Genomic DNA, 18,301 nt, shown 5'->3' on the forward strand with positions numbered 1-18,301 from the left:
AGGTAGATAGATTTGATTTTGATGATGTGCTAGAGGCTTTTAGGAATCTCACAGGCAGAGCAGAAGACAAATCATAAACAAAACTGGTGTTCTGGATTGGGAATGCAGTAGCCTATAACTCTTGAACTCATTTCTTAAGGAATCATAGTCAGCAATTACTAACCAATGGAATATCTAACAAATGTTATTGTAACTTCTGTATTCCTCCTTAGAAAAGGAATCTTATTTAGGATAGTACTTAGTCAGCTTCCTCCAGAGAAAACACTTACACTGGTTAACTCTCTCTCCTCCCTACTATTTTTCCACATCCAGATGATATCTCATATAGGTTGCTCTGCTTTGAGGGAGTTATCTCCTTTTTAAGGTGTTTTTTTTAATCTTGTGCTTCTCAAGTGGTCACTATGAGTATCAAATGTTGGTTTCTACTGTTTTCATTTTGATTCCAATCCTGTCAATACTCAGCTGCTTGAAATTACTGTTAAAAGGATTGATAGACTGAACAGCCAACAGTGTTCATTTAAGCCATCTCAAACAGTGAATATTACTACTGCACATCATACGATAGCAAATATAATAATGTATTATACATAGTATTTTGTTTTGTTGGCCCTGAATCTATTGCAAGCGAATTTTAGTGGACAATCTCAAGTCTTAAAATATCTCATCAGATTCTCATTTTTAATTACTTAAATTGCCTTTTTGGAAATTCCTTCAGAACTGTTATAAAAGGAACCACAACTTGAGTTTATACAAAGGATATTTAAATGCTAGCAGTTTTGAGGGACTTAACTAAAAATGCTTAGTATGGATACTCCATTCACTTCTGCCAGGATTAATTTATCTCTTCATTAAGTTTTACATTTTGCTCTAACATGGAATACAGAAAGATAGGTCATAATTTCATGCCCAGTGGGTTTGAATTTGCTTTGCTTTTTACCTTTAAGGTATTCTTTACACACCTTAAATATGTGACATTTCCTGCCTGTGCCTGATTATTTGCAAACTGCCCCTAGTCACACCAATTTTTAGCAATGCCATCCTACGTCTATTTTGCATCTCAAAGAAAGTAAGGCTAACCTTAAATAAAGCAATATTTTAATCTTCTTACAAACACTAACATAAAGTAAGGAGACAAAAGCATGAGGGATATCCAGTTCTTCTGCAATAAAGTTAAAAGCTCTCCACAGGGCAACTCCTGCGTCCTCATTTCCATCAACCACTTCATCAGTATTTAAGATGAAAACAAAGCCAAGTCTGCTCGAGAAAAAGAGAAATACTGTGAGAATGGCAAAACCACATTCAACTATGCTGAAAGCAGGTTAAATACAACTGTACTAAAAACAGGTTAAAATATGTCATTTAGGTCTTCATCAAGGAAGATATGATATTCCAACAAGATTCAAAAATCTTATTAAATGAACACCAAGTTAACATTTTATGCTAATCTAATAGAATTACCTTTGATAAAATGTAAAGTCAATGTCCCAAAGGCATTTTTTCAAGAACTGGACTGCAACTGGACTTTCTGTTTTTTCTTTGAAGACTTTTTTCTTCTCCTCCAAGAAGCATCTTTAGCTCTGAGGCAGCTTCTTAGAAGAGAAGAGAAATGTCTTCAAAGAAAAACCAGGAAGTCCAGTTGCCTCTTGAAAAAACGCCTTTGGGACAAGCGTGACCTGGATGAGAATCTCCATAGACACGTAAAGTCAATGAAACCACAGCAAACAAAAGTTTGTTCAAGTCACTGATGAGAGCCATACCATGGTTTGAATTTCCAAAATTACAGATTCATCCTTAAATTCCTCAATATTTGTCAGTTTTAGTGTAATCAACGGCTACAGAAATCTATAGAAAACTATCAAACTGTAAGATTAATAACCTGTCACACACACACACACACACACACACACACACATATATACACATACACATACACATACACATACACATACACATACACATACACACATATATATATATATATATATATATATATTAGTTATATTTATGCTGATAAATAAATAAAGGGAGCATAAATATAACAAATGTAACAAAAAGGCAACAGTAAAAAATATTGGGTTTCTGTCTGTATGGTCTCTTGTGACGAGCCTAATGACAGAGAGTGGAAGTGTGACCTTCCTCCCATACTTGGGCATACCAGGGGTTGTGACTTTAAGTATATATATATATATATATATATATATATATATATATATATATATATATATATATATATATATATATATATATATATATATATATATATATATATATATATATATACTTAAAGTCACAACAAAAAGTATATATATACTTAAAGTCACAAAATATATATATATATATATATATATATATTTATATATGCTATATTTATGCTGATAAATAAATAAAGGGAGACTAGTATAGATCTATTTCAAGCTATTTAGCTCTCATCAGCTAGCCATACCCAAGTTGGGAATCGAACAACTTGGGTATGGCTAGCTGATGAGAGCTAAATAGCTTGAAATAGATCTATACTAGTCTCCCTTTATTTATTTATCAGCATAAATATAGCAAATGTAACAAAAAGGCAACAGTAAAAAATATTGGGTTTCTGTCTGGATGGTCTCTTGTGACGAGCCTAGTGACAGAGAGTGGAAGTGTGACCTTCCTCCCATACTTGGGCATACCAGGGGTTGTGACTTTAAGTATATATATATATATGCACACACACACACACATACATACATATTCCAATGGTAGAATCCGGAAGAGCAACAGGCGACTACTCACATGCCTGGAGAGATGGCTATGCATCACACACACACACACACACACACACACACAGAGACAGACAGACAGACATATTTATATATATTCATATTCCAATGGTAGAACCTGGAAGAGCACCAGGCGACTGCTCACATGCCTGGAGAGATGGCTATGCATGCCACTTCCGGCACACGTGCCATAGGTTTGCCATCACGGTTCTACACCAGGGGTGTAAACTTACATCATCATGGCGGCGTCATATGATGTATTGGGACATACGGGACACATGTTTGATACCCCTGTTCTAGACTACTCTAGCATAGTCTTTTTTTATACTAATTCTATCGATACGTTGAACTTTCAAATGCACAGCGTGACACGGTAATCTTTCACAACTAAGTCTCACCATATCAGGAAGCTTGCAAGTTTGGAGAAAACTATTTGCAAGTTTGGAGAAAACTATTTTGCAAGTAGAACTAGATTAAGAACTAGAGCCAAGGTGGCGCATTGGTTAAATGCAGCACTGCAGGCTACTGCTAGATCAGCAGGTCAGCGGTTCAAATCTCACCGGCTCAGGGTTGACTCAGCCTTCCATCCTTCCGAGGTGGGTAAAATGAGGACCCAGATTGTTGGGGGCAATATGCTGACTCTCTGTAAACCGCTTATAGAGGCCTGATAGGCCTATGAAGCGGTATATAAGTCTACTGCTATTAACCTAAGGATGAATGGAGACTGATCATGGAACAGTGTTATAAGTTACAATGACGCTATGGTATTAAAGTTCATAAAGAACATGCTTTTCTTGTATCCATTTAAATGCAGTTAGATTTAGATTTAATTCATCCGAATTAATTGAAATCTATGGAAATATATTATTGACCAGGAATAAATACAAATCTATGTATTAAAATCCCTCCTTTCTATTTTGTTGACTTGTTGAGAAATTGCAATTAATGAATCATGGAGGATTGAATATCAATAGATACATGTTGCCCACTCTCTTCCCCTTTATATTAATCAGTACTCACATAGGGAAACTATGCAGAATAACATTGTATTAATGGTTTTTTTTTTTGCCACAATTCTGAAAATGAAGAAAGTGAAGAGAAATTCCTTTACAATTTTAATCTCAGGTAGAGTTTCAGTGTTAATTTACCTTAGAGGTACTTTCTGGGTGTAGATTAACTCAATAAGTTTAAGGAAACCAGCTGCTTCTTCCTGGAGAGGGTCAATAAAAAGGACCTACAAAAGAAGAAATTTTTATACATCCACGATTCATACTCTCTTTGTACCTTTTATTTCTTTCATGACTCGTCAAATGCACGCCCGACAAAACTGCGGTGAGAAAACCGCAAGGTCGAAAGCGCTCCCACAAAAGAGCGCCGACAAAACCACGCCCACAAAAGCGTGATTAGGGTTTAAGGTAAGAGTTAGGTTTAGGGTTAGGGTTAGAGTTAAGGTTATTACGTTGTTATTACATTGTTATTACGTTGCTTTCGCGTTGTTTCTTGATGGCACACTTTCGTCGGCGCACATTTGTCTGCGCACTTCTGTGGGCACGATTTCGACCTCGTGGTTTTCTCACCGCGGTTTTGTCGGTGCGCTTTTGTTGGGCGCGCATTTGTCAGTGAACCTCTTTCTTTTTCTACTATACACTGAAAGCCCCAAGCAAGCATTCAAGGATAACCTGGAAACTTCTGTTGATGTAGATTGTCCGGTTCATGCACTCAATAGGACCAGATAGTTAGAACCCACTATGCCACTTTTGTGCCAACCACTCTACTTAGTTGTATGTCTTGGGCCCAATAAAACTGCAATTTGGACCTTTAGAAACATAAATGGTTTGAAATCAACGAAGGCATTGAACAATAAAGTAGCTAGTTTGTACTTCACATGGGTGAACCTGGTTGTTCACACCTGAAATTTATCACTTCAAGGGAAAAATGGATTCAAATATTATTAATATTGTAGACCACAACGTTTGCCCTCAATTCAACACAAATGCAAAAGAAACTGGGCCTGAACTGAATTTTTTAAAAGCTTGAAATGAATCCTAACAATTGAATTTACTCAATTAAACATGAAAAGCAAACCAAGGACTCTTGACCTGCTATCACACACTGGTTCTCTCAAATGTGGGCTGGTGGAATAACTTTTAGTAAAGATGGTACTTGAATGTAAGTTTATAACACTAAATGAAATAAATGATATGCTACCTAAGATGCAAGTTTTAATACAGTCATAAAAGTTGATTAGAATTGACACAAGAATTGTACCACAGAATTGGACTTGTGTTCTCTATAAAAAACAATTTGCTAAGAGATCTTGGTAATCTATGGTCTGCAAAGTCAAAAAGAGATCCCCGTCAAATGTAAAGACAAAGTTCACAGGTCTACCTCACAAATCGTTATTTATTCTGTAAATCATGGTGAAACAATGCTAAATGCAATAGGAAAATGCTGTCAAAGTATGGCTGTGCTTTTGTAAGTATTATCATAGATGTACTGCTGGGTATACTTTGCAATCAGTTCAGTGGTGCATTCATAACTACGTAGATAAGTGAATTGCTGAACAAAATGTGCGAAGGAAAGGCTTTCTGTGTCTTTTGTATACTAAAGATGTAATTATAAAATATCCCTACTAAAAATATTTAAAAGACTGCACAAATGCATTCACTCACTCACACACACAGAGCATATTTCACACTTACCATATTATATAAATTCCGTCTAATCTGTCGCATCATTCCTGCATATGCTGGTTTGAGAAGTTCCTGAAAACTTGAAGGCCACTTGTTATACATAGCATCCCTTTCTAGGTTATTGACCCACTAAAAAAAATACAAGAGTAATGGGGGATTTAGTGAAGCTACTATCAAACTAAACCTTGTCAAACACAATGTTCTCATAATAAATTAGTACTCAGCATGCTATAGTTTTAACATATTATGGACTTTGCTGTTGACCAATGTACCTGGAAGCCAGTGAAGAAACTAATTCTATTGCTAGAATTGGGAAAATATTTAAGGGACCATGTAGGGAAAAACAAGCTGAAAGCATCTTTCTGACCACAGTTTTAGAGATGCCAACACAATGGAAAAAGAGCTGGATCTTTTGGGCTGCAATTGTATCAGCATTTATGGGTGAGCACCTGTTACTAAGTAGTAAATACCTATGAAGAGTGGCTTCACTAATCACCCAGAACCCGTTTCACCACCAAGAGAAGTTTTGTCTGTCTGTTTGTCTGTCTAACTTCTTTCTTGTCCTATGAGATTACTTCACGTTAGATTCTAGTAATTTTTAGTGGGTATAATACTTAGGCTGCTTTTACACCTACCAAACCTAAGTTTATTTCTTTTGGCCTGGTATCCTGTATGTATCAAGACACCAGGATTTGTTTATAAACTGTAGTGTACAGTTTAGTATGTTGTATACCTCCAGCCAAAATTATATTAGTCTATTCAAAAAAGATATTTAAAGAAATAATGGCTTTGTGAAATGTGTGAAGCCAATTGGAATGTGTTTCCTTAACGCCTCTCAGCAAAAAAGTAACATTTAAAGAATAAGAAGATGTCACCCAGGTGACATAAATCAATCCTTAATGGTACTTCCAAAAGGGGTGACCCCAGGAGGGCACTCTGAGGCCTGGGTAGAATCAGCCTTGCTTCCAGAAATGTTTGTCTTTTCTACATAATCCCAGAAAGGAGTCTCTCCTTAGGCTAATTGATACACTACCATCGAGGACCTGTATATTGCACGAGTCAAAAAAAAGAGTTGAGAAAATATCTACAGACCCCTCACGTCCTGGACATAAATTGTTTAAACTTCTACCCTCAAAACAATGCTATAGGACACTGCACACCAAAGCAACTAGACACAAGGACATTTTTTTCCTGAATGCCATCACTCTGCTAAACTAATCTCCACAACACTGTCAAATTATCTACTAAAATTGTATTATTATTATTCTCTTCCTTCCTGATACTTCTCTCTTTCCTAGTACTTATCTCTTTCCACTTATGACTATAACCATGTTGTTGGTATCTTTATACTTTATATTGTTTTGTTTCCTTGTATGATTTGATTGCTTATTAGTAACCTATGACTATCCAAAGTGTTGTATCTTATGATTCTTGAAGAATGTATTCTATTTTATTTTTCTTTATATACACTAAGTATACACACCAAAGACAAATTCCTGTGTGTCCAATCACACTTGGCCAATTCTATTCTGTTCTATTCTATTCTATTCTATTCTAGTCTAGTCTAGTCTAGTCTAGTCTAGTCTAGTCTAGTCTATTCTGGTATTGGTATTGCCTACTAAAATTAACCAGAAGGAAGAGAATGGTTTTTAAAAATATCTAAACAAAGACTACTTTCTGCTCAATTTCTGTTAAGCAGCACAAGCCTTCAGGACTGTGGAAATGGCAGAAAAGCACCATTTTGCCTCTTAGTATTGCTCTGTAACAAATCCAAATTTTCAAAACTAAAATAAGGTTGTTGCCAAAGGCATTGTGGCATTTATTTATTGTAATTCAAACCAAGAACCTAGCAGCACTTTAAAGATTCATATGCACAAAAATATTACTTACTACAATGGCTGAGTGACGGATGTCTAATGCGTAAGAGGCATCCTGAGATTGGGAAGCTAACCTCATGAATTTACTCGGAAGGTCTCCTTTAATTCCAAGGGAGTGAAGAACATGCATTGCTTTTCCTTCTATCTTCAGAGTTTCTAAAATGCTTTAGACAAATGTATATTTATATATAACACTGTAGAAAATAATCCAAAGAATAATATCTGTGTTTCTCCAAAAATAAGACCCTGTCTTACATTTTTCCCCCACCAAAGAAGGCACCTGGTCTTATTTTCTGGGAGGACGTTGTCTTACATTTACAGTACTGATTTGAACAATTACTGTTTTAGAGATTAAAGGAGGCGATGTAATAAATTAGTTAACAGCATTCACCAACTATTTGTTGGTTCCCATTCTGAACTACTCATTACAGAACAAGATATCAACATTTGTCTTGGAGTAAGGAGTAGTTAAATACAGACAACTGAGCATTCTGGATGGTAACCAACTGCAAAATATTTTACCTAAAGGGATCACGAAGATCCAAGTCTATTGGAAGGCCATTTAAAAATAAATGTGCTTCACCAGGCTTAAGTTCAAGAGATTCATGCAGACGCTGGAAAAGAAAGGAAAAGTTTGCCATGAGTTAACTAGCCATTTTTTAAAAAAAACAAACCAACAAGTAAACAAATATTTGGGATATTAACATACTTCAAATGGAAGCAATGCTATATTCATTTGAAATGAATCAATTTTAACATCCTACTTATTTTTCAAGATAAGGAGAGCTTCTTGATTTCTGCAAAATAAATCTAATACTAAATATTCCTTAATGAGATTTTAGAAGATTGAATGATAATTACATATTCACAGTTTCCATCAGATATGTTTAAAGCTGGTTTGATAAATTATGGACCACAAAATTCACGTTCCATATTTGCCATGAAATGTATCTTAATTATCTGAATAAATTAGGACAGCTCCTTCCTCTTAAATCCAAGAGTTAAAAAAATCTTGCTGCAATTCCTGGTTTCATCTGTCCCAGCCTTCTCCAACCCAATGCCTTCTGGATGTGGAATGGGACAATTTGCTGTGGCCAATTCACCATGTCCAATTTGCCACAGTCAACTCACCATAGCCAATGTGCCCCAATTCAATTCAATTCAATTATTTAAAATAATGTTTAAAATATTATGTTTGTCATTCACATTTCATTTGGTCCTTCCTTTGGCATCCTTTCTTTAATTATTGTATTCCACTATTTGTTCAATATTAATGTAACTCTTGTTCTGCAGGAAACTGCTCTGCAGCAAATTGGCCATGGCAAGTTGGCACACGGTGAGTTGGCCATGGTGAGTTGGCTGTGTCAAGTTGTCCTAGACCCTTCTGGATGTATTTGGCTACAGTTCCAAACATTCACAAGCAGTCCACAACCGGGGGAATAGCAGTTTAGAAAGTCTGATTCTGTCCCCTTTTTATCCCACCATGATTCAGTCTAAAGGAGGTCACTCCATCTTCCTCAATGGGAAGACCAGCCTGGACAAAATGATATTGCTTTACTTTCTGATTTGATATCAAATCAAATTTGTCTGATGGCATATTATGAAATATTCTCAGGTCTGATTTTTTTTTTAATGCTTCAGTCAGAAGCACTGTATTTGTTATAGTAACAAATAAGTAATTATGACAATTTCAATTCTTTATAAAGCTTCTGGACACGTCTCTGCATTTTTTTTGGGGGGGGGGCAAGATTTTTCAGAAGTAGGTTGCCATTGCCTCCTTTCTAAGATAGAGAAAATGATTGGCCCAAGGTTACTGTTGTGGCCTGTTGGCCTCTACAACAGTTGAATCAGAGGAGGAGGAGGCGATGGAGTCAGGGTCAGCATCAAGGTAGCCTGAGAGCTCCAAGGGGGAAGAGGGAATGGAGCTGTCAGATATAGAGTCCATCAGCCCTCAGATGGAGAATCAACAACCCCAGATCTGGAGGTGGCTGATGAGGAAGAGGAGAAACAGCTGGGTTCAGTGCCTGACACACGAATGCGCAGAAGGCAGAGGAGAGGAGGGCAGTGAAAATCTATGGGCCGATCCTTGGGATGGAAGCTCCACCGCTGCTAGAGAAGCCCCACCTTAGCTCTGGGGATAAAAGGCAGGGAGCAGAGATGAATAGGTGTGGCAGACATCTCCCTGCTGGACAGACTTGTACCCTGCTGTGAGAGAGAGAGAAACTTTTTGCTGGGCTGTTGGCGCTCCTAATAAAGGAATCATTGATTTAACTGCAGAGGGTTTGCCGTGTTTGGGAGCTGGGTCAAAACAGTTACCTAGCTGATTCTAGGCTAAGTTCTATGACTAGAACTTACCATCTCCCAGTTTCTATCCTGGTGCCTAAACCATTGCATCAAACTGACTCTCATCTCCTAGTAGTAGACAGTACATTCTTTCATTTCATATTTTAAAAAGAACAAGTACAAACCTTCTGGTTTTCTTCTATTTCTTTTCTCATTTGCTGGTTTACTAGCACTCTAGTCAAGGATCTGGAGAAAAAAATGTGAAAAAATTACTAGGTACAGTAATTGTTCTGCGTTTAAATATTTATTCATCAATAAAGTGCATCACAGCTCAGTGTGGATGTTAACACTAAACCATGATTATAGAACTACATGGCTGAATCTTGATCCACCTTGGGCTCATGTGCTCATTTCCTCCTCTACACATTGCCCCTATGAGAGTAGAAATATCAAGTTCCTACTTAAATTTAATGGCAATTTGCTACTACATCAGACCATTTTAGATTATCCAGAATAATCCCACGTACTGTATATTCTTGTGCATAAATGGCAGTTGATTAAAATTTTGCAACTTCATTTGATATACAGTACATAGCAATAACAATATAACAATACAATACAATAAAATAAAATACAACAATACAATAGTGCTTTGCAATTCTCTCTAAGCAGTTTACAGAGTCAGCATATTGCCCCCAACAATCTGGGTTCTCATTTTACCAACTTTGGAAGGATGGAAGTCTGAGTCAACCATAAACCTGTCAAAATCGAACTACCAAACTGCTGGCAGTCGGCAGTCAACGGAGGTAGCCTGCAATGCTACATTCTGACCTACCTGAATATGTAATAATGAGCAACTGTATTAAATCATTTCAAAACCCTGCATAGAATAAGTACTAAATTAATATTTATCTCCAAGGACCCACATGCTCTGTATTGAGATATTTTTCCCCTCTCCAATCAATTGGAGGGAAAAACATTTATTTTTGCTAGGGAAAATGCAATCTACTGCCACTCATAAATAGTAGTACTGTCATATAGTTTGTGGAGATGATGTGTTTCTTATTAATGGAGAGAGATATAGATCATCATGACCTTTGATGGTTGTTTATCTAATATCTGATTTCTGAATTCATCATTTGCTCTCTACACCCAATCAGCGACTGAAATGAAAATTTCCAGTGTTGCACATCTTGTTCAATTTCGTTTTCCCAAACTTCTGATGGCACAATATCCCCCAATATGCCTCACAGATATCCAGGAGCTTATTAAAGTTGATGCTGATAGCGATGAGCAGTAGGTGTGGGCAATAAGGAGGTGCTATAGAAAGATGGATGCCAGAAATTGGTGTGAAATCAGGTCATTGCTACCTGCACCGTGTACAGAGAGTGGTGGTGTAGAAGCAATGAAGGGGGAAAAATTGTACCTTCGGTCAATTCTGACTCTTAGCAATGACTCCCTGCCTTTTCTTTTGAACTGGCTTGCTAGTTTCTTCTTTCTAGGGCTAAGAGCATCACCCAGCCAGGCTAAGACAAGACTAGAACGCGTAGCCTCCTGGTTTCTAGTCTGATACCTTAAACTCCTGCACCATCAGCAACAAAGAATGTGGGGGTATTAAAAAATGATTCCCTTCAGGCGTCCAATATGTTAAGTGCACTACTGCAAATATCGAAGTAGCTATTTTGAAACAAACTAATTTATCAGCATGAGACCACTGAACTCACATGCATCAAAAGGTTTCACGGTTCCTCAGAAGACCTTAACAAATACAATTACAATAGCTAATTGATGGACATGTATATATTTTTCTCTTTTATGTGGAATTTATAAACATTATTCTTATGCTACAGGCCAACTTTCTTAAATCAAACTCAGTGAATCTGACTTCCAAGTAAACTTTCATAATATTGTACCTCGAGCAATTTTAGGAGAAAATTTGATCAAAATAGTGTATTACTCAAATTTATTTATTTACTTAATATCTGTTATTCAGGTTTCTGCATTACACATACCACTGGTCATGTCTAATACCAATAGCACAAGCTTATGTTGCCTTGTTCCTACAGAAAGTTCTTGCAGTAGTTCAAAAACTAATGCCAGCTGGGTCTTGTAAAATCAACTAGCACCAAGCAGGATTTGGGATTCAAGACATGGCAAGCAGTAGTAATAGGCTATTTATCTGTTGGAACAGTAGAAAAAGGCATTCAATTCTTTTAGAACATCTATAGTGACTGCTGTGAAAGTAGATGGAATAAGACCTGAAAACTACATTTAACATACAAAATACAATAAAAAGTCCAATATAATAACATCAAAGCCTGGTAACATTAGAAATAGCATATATGCCTCAGAAAGATAGGAAGTAACATCACTTGGAACAGAAAGCTGCAAAAATCCATCATTGCAATATACAGTATTATTCCCTAAATTTGACAATTTTTAATGACTGAATATTCATAGTTACATGCTGGATTTTCTCAGTTTTCTTTCAAGCTTTCAAAAAGGGAATAACAAAACACATCATCCTCAGGCAAATTAAAATAAATCACGATGATAAACAAGCACAAAATCCAAACATTCATATGACTATCACAGAAATAAATTGTACCTGGCCTTTACCGGGAAGTTCTGTGCGATGTCTTTCATTACTTTTAATGCATTGTAAAGAGGGGCAGAGAGAATTTGAGACGCTGCTTGCAAACTAATATCTGAAAGAGAATAAAGCGTTGCCAAAGAACCTCATATTACATTCGAAATTTTGTAAACAATGCAGGTAATCTTCGACTTATGAGCATTTGCCTTCAGAACATGCCTTCAGAAGTTGTGGGGACTCCCCCGGAGGTTTTTAAGAAGAGATTGGACAGCCATTGGTCAGAATGGTATAGGGCAGTTATGGCGAACCTTTTAGACAGTTTAGTGTCCAAACTGCGCATACGCACATTCCCAAACTGAAATGCGTGCACGCACGCATACACACGTGAACACGTGCATGCACAGACATGCATGTGCATACACGAACATGTGCAGAAATGTGCATGTGCAAACATGTGTGGATATGTGCATGTGCAAACATGTGTGATATGCACAGGCATGGACATGTGTGCATGCACAGACATGCACAGACATGCTAATGTGCAAAGATGTGTGGATATGCACATGCATGGATATGTGTGCATGCACAGCAGAGACCCAAAGACCAGCTGGCCAGCAGGAGGCAGGGCATCCCAACACCGGCAACATAGCCAGAGATGAGATATTTTTCTTTAATGAGCTTCTGTTTTGTCATTTGCAGGGAAACAGAAGCTCACAAAAGAAACACCACGGAGATCTGACCTGGGGCAACGGCATGCATGTCAGCATAGACGGCTCTGCGTGGCATCTCTGGCATAGGTTTGCCATCATGGGTATAGAGTCTCCTACTTGAGTAGGGGGTTGGACTAGAAGACCTCCAAGTTCCTTTCCAACTATGATTCTGTTATTCTAAAGACTAACTGCGCAAAGTCACAACAGCACATTAAAAAGTAACTGATGACTGGTCCTTGCATTTACAACTATTGCAATGTCCTTGCAAATTTGGGCGCTAGGCGACTGGCATGTTTTTACAATGGTTACAATGTCCTAGCATTATCACCATGCGCGACCTTCCCAAGGGACTTCCAATAAGCAAAGCCAATAGGAGAAACCAGATCCATTTAATAACAGTACAATTTGCTTAAGGAATATGACACAAAAGGTCATAAAATCAGGCAAAATTCACTGACTTCACTAGATTCATAAAATGTGTTAAACCTGATTATAAAATAAACAAACCCCAAAGAAAGCATATGAGGATTTAGCATGTTTTGTGCACCCTAATCCACAGGTAAATAGATTAGGATGTCTGAATCATAAAGATTATTAAGGTTCTCTGTGTCAAATACAGCAGTGTTTTTCAACCACTGTGCCGTGGCACACTAGTGTGCCGTGACATAGTGTAAGGTGTGCCGTGGGAAAAACACCTGCCTATAGTCAATATAGGCACAGAGTTAAAAAAATTTAACATTTTCTAATGGTGGTGTACCTCGTGATTTTTTTCATGAAAAAAGTGTGCCTTTGCACAAAAAAGGTTGAAAAACACTGAAATACAGTATCAAGTCATGTTCTGGGTTTGCGCTAAACCACAGGGTCTCACATAAACACTCAAATCGTACTTTGTTACAGTCCAAAGTGAAACTCAGGAAGAAAATAAAAGCACAAATTGGAAACATTGGTTGGCTCTCTGTCCTAAATACATGAAATTTAGTTTAAGATTAAGTTCAGATGGATTAAGACCAATAAATCTTAGCTTCTTCAATAAAAACTGTTTCCATTTTGCTAACCAATGTATATATATTGCAAAAAGTTAAAAGAAATAATGACTAATAATTTAAAAGGGAGAAAGATAACATATTATATACGTTAGCTGTCATGTTATTATGAAAAAAACCCTAATATTCTGCAAACTTCATGGTTAATTTCCCTCATTGTCGTATTGTGAAGTTGACAAAATAGCTTTTAAAGTAGCATTCATTTTTATTTTACAAAGGAAAAAAAGATTTCACAGTCTATTCTTATGATTTGTTAACAGCAACAGTAAACAAAAAAAATGCTGTTTGGATTTCAGGCACAGGAAATTTATGTAAATCTTTTCTTTTTTCAGTCCCCTTTGCATCAAAAAAAGTCCAGCTGAACAGAAAGGCCATACCTTATTTTTTTTAAAAAACCAAGGTAGTTATGTTCTTTATACAATAATGATATTTTAGTTGTATTTCTCCTGCAATTTCCTGTCTGACAAAAGAAATTTAACAAATAGCATTCAGACAAGGTTTCCAACTGTAACATGGATTTATTACTGGCACATAGTATTTCACAAAGATGAAAACCAGTATAATGAGCAATACCTTTTAGTTCCCACAATTTCAAAGGCTCTGTATTATCACTGCTTTCAATCAGGTATTTTTTCAACTCGTTCAGATTGTCTTTGAGATCAGGATGGTTCTCCCTGGTTTATAAAATATAAACAAAGTTAAAATTAAAGTGCATTTATACATAGGAGATTATATTAGGTTAGGTTAGGTTAGGTTAGGTTAGGTTAGGTTAGGTTAGGTTAGGTTAGGTTAGGTTAGGTTAGGTTAGATTAGATTAGATTAGATTAGATTAGATTAGATTGGATCGGAGTGGAATAGAATAGAATTCTTCATTGGCCAAGTATGATTGGACACATAAGGATTTTGTCTTCAGTGCTTAAATTCTCATTGTACATAAAAGCTATAAGTGATGAATCATGATCATAGTTATCATAAAAATGCATTCATCATAAATCATAAGATACAAACTTAGTGATAGAATCAACATAAATCATACTAAGAAACTAAATAAAAAATATAAATCATTAAGATACAAGCAACAAAGTTATAAGTAGAAAAGGAGATAGATAACAGAAAAGATGAGAAAAATATTAATACAGTCTTACTACATAGTTTGACAGTGTTGTGGGAATTAGTTGTTTAGCAGAGTGATGGCATGTGGGAAAAACTGTCCTTGTGTCTGGTTGTTCTAGTTCGCAGTACCTATTACAGATAAAGAGTAATAGAACTGGAAGGATCTCAAGGGTAATTAAATCCAACTTTCCTGATTGGTGCATTATTTGCTAAAGCATTTTGGACAGATGGTTATCCAGCCTTTATCCAGTGAAGGGGAATATATCACTTCACAAAGTCAGCCATTATCACTGATTGGAAGTTCTTCCCATCAAGAAATTCCTCCTAATATCCAACTTAAGTCCATTTCCATGCCACGGTCTATTTCCATTACTTGTTCTGGCCCTGTCCTCTAGGGCATGAGAGAACAAGTCTATCCCTTCCCCTGTATGACAATTATTTAAATATTTATTCATGTTATAGTCAGAATGCAAACAACAGACTAATCAAAGTTATAAAAAGAAAACAGTAATAATAAACCAAGAAGCATGTCAATAAAATTTTGCCTTTTGCTAAAATTAGGACTCTTCTTTACTATTGTTCCTTTTCCCCCCAAAATACACCAATGCAAAGTATAAGGCGAATTAATAACTTATTGAACTTAGATTTATACTATTAAAAATATAAGTGATGTCCTATGAAGCTATTCTGTTGATGTTTTCCTTCGTATAAATCAAATGAGGCACTTGGAACGGTTTATTTGTAATAGATACTAGTAATCTCAAAGCTTAGCCATACAAGTAGTCCTCCGTTTACAACCACAATTAAGCCTAAAATTTCTGTTACCAAATGAGAAACTGTTTAATTGAGTTTTTCCCCATTATACCACCTTTCTTGACAGAGTTGTTAAGTGAATGGCACACTTATAATATCATAAATAGATTTTTCAGTACAATTCTTTTAATCTTTGAAATATAATAAAATCACTCATTTATTCAAATGTAAAATGAAAGATTGGAATTGAAATCAACTTACGTTAATGTGTCAAAGAGAAATCCTTGGACTTCACTATCCTTATTATCTTCTTCCTCTGTTCTATTTCTTGTGGCTAAATATACATCAGAAGAAAATATGACAACATATTCAGTTTGCAAATGATTGTTTTCCCACTCCAAAATGAGCAAAAGGAAATTATAGACAAGATTTCCATTAAAAAGAATCAGAAGCCTATGGTTGATGTACATTACAATTCACATGGCTTCCATCTACAAAAAAATTACAAATGTACATTACTATATTGATTCTCAGTGCTGTGGCTACTTTTGCCATCTCCCCCCAAACGAACTAAGACCATGTGTCTGGAAAACAAATACTAGTTGAATTACTGCCCCAATAACATATTTTCCATTATCTTCCATTATCCATTGGGCTATGCAAAAGTTTACTGTCTCAATAACCTGACACATATTTTATCCTAATATTTCCAGTTATACCGCAACAGGGAAGAAAAACGTACCTTCAGCTTGAGATTCATCCATTGCTTTGTACTCTGTACTCTTTATTGCAAGTTCCACACCATATCCGGACAAATACATCTTCTCAGTGTTACGTTTCTGGATTAAACATGCATAGTTTTTAAAAAGTGTTATGAAATCATTGCTAAACAAGAGAGAGAGAGAGGGAGGGAGAGACAGAGAGAGACAGAAACAGAGGGGGGGGGGCTTTTTCTGCAGTAGGAACTGACTTAAGGAATATTCTTCCCTCAGAATTAATTCATTAATCATCACGGCTGCTGCTTATACTTATTCATTTTATGGATGTTTTTAATTGTTTTAATGTCTTTTAATTGATTTTAATTGCTTTGGTATTTTAAAATTTTAAGCTGCCCAGAATCACCTGGTTGAGTTGGGCAACTACGTATAGAAAATGAATGAATGAATGAATAAAGTTTCAGTGTCTTCTGTAGAACACAATTTGGGAATCTAAAGAAAGATTTAAGTATTCAACTCTGCAACACAGTGGAAGCTTGAAAGAAATCATTTTGTTCTAATGTTAGCTAACAATAACATTTCCACATATACCTACCTTGACAAAATGTCGAAGAATGTAAACAAATTCTCCCTTTCGGGCTTTTTCAGCTAAGACATTGTGAAATGTGGCAAAATCTTTGGTACCCACTTCAGCATAAAGGATCACGACCACAGCAGGTTCCTTGAGTATAGGGAATTTATGATCTCCTTTGAAGAGATATGGTTTGGGCCTTTGATTAAGAAAAAAATAATGTTCTGCTCAGTATGGATTATACTTCAGTGAATGTACCAAAAAGCGACAACTACCAAAGTATGTCATCATGCAACTCTAAAAGTTATCTACATCAAAGTTAGTTTTGTTGTGTTGATAAGAACTATCATATGATACTTGGATTGTAACTAGTTGTGGAATAGCATCAACAAAGCAATTTTATTTATTGTGCAACATGAAGTTATTAGAGACTAATGAACAATATCAACTGTAGTTTGAGTAATGCTTGGTTGAAAATCCAATGCTAGAGGAAGAATATTTATTTTATTGAATAAAATGTGCCCACTATCCATGTTTCCTATTTTGCTTGATGGAGAATCATATTATTTTGCACACAAAAATAATATTGCTTCAGTGACCTGGATTTCACTCCATCTCCTTTCCATTTGGTTTAAGCTGTCACCGAGTGAACAATATGTGTATTGTGAGAGATTAGTATTGATAAGCCTACTGGTACAGAGTCAGTCAAAAGTCAGGAAAGACATCTACCAACTTTTGGAAAAGAAGTAGCCTGCTTTTGGGGAGTCAAGAAATAGGAGGACTTTGATTAAATCTTAGTGGGTACCATGAGTAATGCATATCACTGCATTTAATGTTCACTTTGCATGGGGTAAAGAGCTTAAAATGTATTTATATTTTTAAAACAATCATTCAATATAGCTCACTACATTCACCTTGATGGCGCTGTCATCAGTAGCTTCTTAATTTCATTAGTCTTACAGGTGCTTTTCCCGTGGATAACCACAAAGGCATTGCATCCTTTTGGGGGTGGCTCAAGAACTGCAATCTAATATTTCAACAATTATATTCAATGGCAATACACTCTCATTTTCATAGTACAAAAAAAGAAGCCTACTTTGATTAAAATAGTTCATCGACTGCTAGGTGTCTCTTGTTTAAGTGCTAAGCATGTGAGAGAAAAATTAATAAACATATTCAAAACCCAGGAAAGA

The 18,301-nt window shown here is 36.1% G+C and overlaps 1 protein-coding gene across 1 annotated transcript in view; it reads right to left on the reverse strand.

Moving 5' to 3' along the window:
- UGGT2 (UDP-glucose glycoprotein glucosyltransferase 2) overlaps positions 1–18,301 on the reverse strand; it is a 65,012-nt gene that overhangs the window by 32,784 nt on the left and 13,927 nt on the right. The window contains exons 4-15 of the mRNA XM_014055273.2: positions 18,023–18,135; positions 17,133–17,307; positions 16,564–16,660; positions 16,083–16,155; positions 14,529–14,629; positions 12,218–12,317; positions 9,795–9,855; positions 7,849–7,940; positions 7,340–7,490; positions 5,459–5,578; positions 3,905–3,990; positions 1,119–1,254 (exon numbers count right to left, since the gene is read on the reverse strand). Coding sequence (XP_013910748.2) covers positions 1,119–1,254; positions 3,905–3,990; positions 5,459–5,578; positions 7,340–7,490; positions 7,849–7,940; positions 9,795–9,855; positions 12,218–12,317; positions 14,529–14,629; positions 16,083–16,155; positions 16,564–16,660; positions 17,133–17,307; positions 18,023–18,135 — 1,305 coding nt within the window. The remainder of the gene's footprint in view (positions 1–1,118; positions 1,255–3,904; positions 3,991–5,458; positions 5,579–7,339; positions 7,491–7,848; positions 7,941–9,794; positions 9,856–12,217; positions 12,318–14,528; positions 14,630–16,082; positions 16,156–16,563; positions 16,661–17,132; positions 17,308–18,022; positions 18,136–18,301) is intronic.

The sequence above is a fragment of the Thamnophis sirtalis genome, unplaced genomic scaffold (genome assembly GCF_051295495.1).
Source record: "Thamnophis sirtalis isolate CommonGarterSnake01/CBP01778 unplaced genomic scaffold, rThaSir2_p1.2 scaffold_12, whole genome shotgun sequence".
Taxonomy (NCBI): Eukaryota; Metazoa; Chordata; class Lepidosauria; order Squamata; family Natricidae; genus Thamnophis; species Thamnophis sirtalis.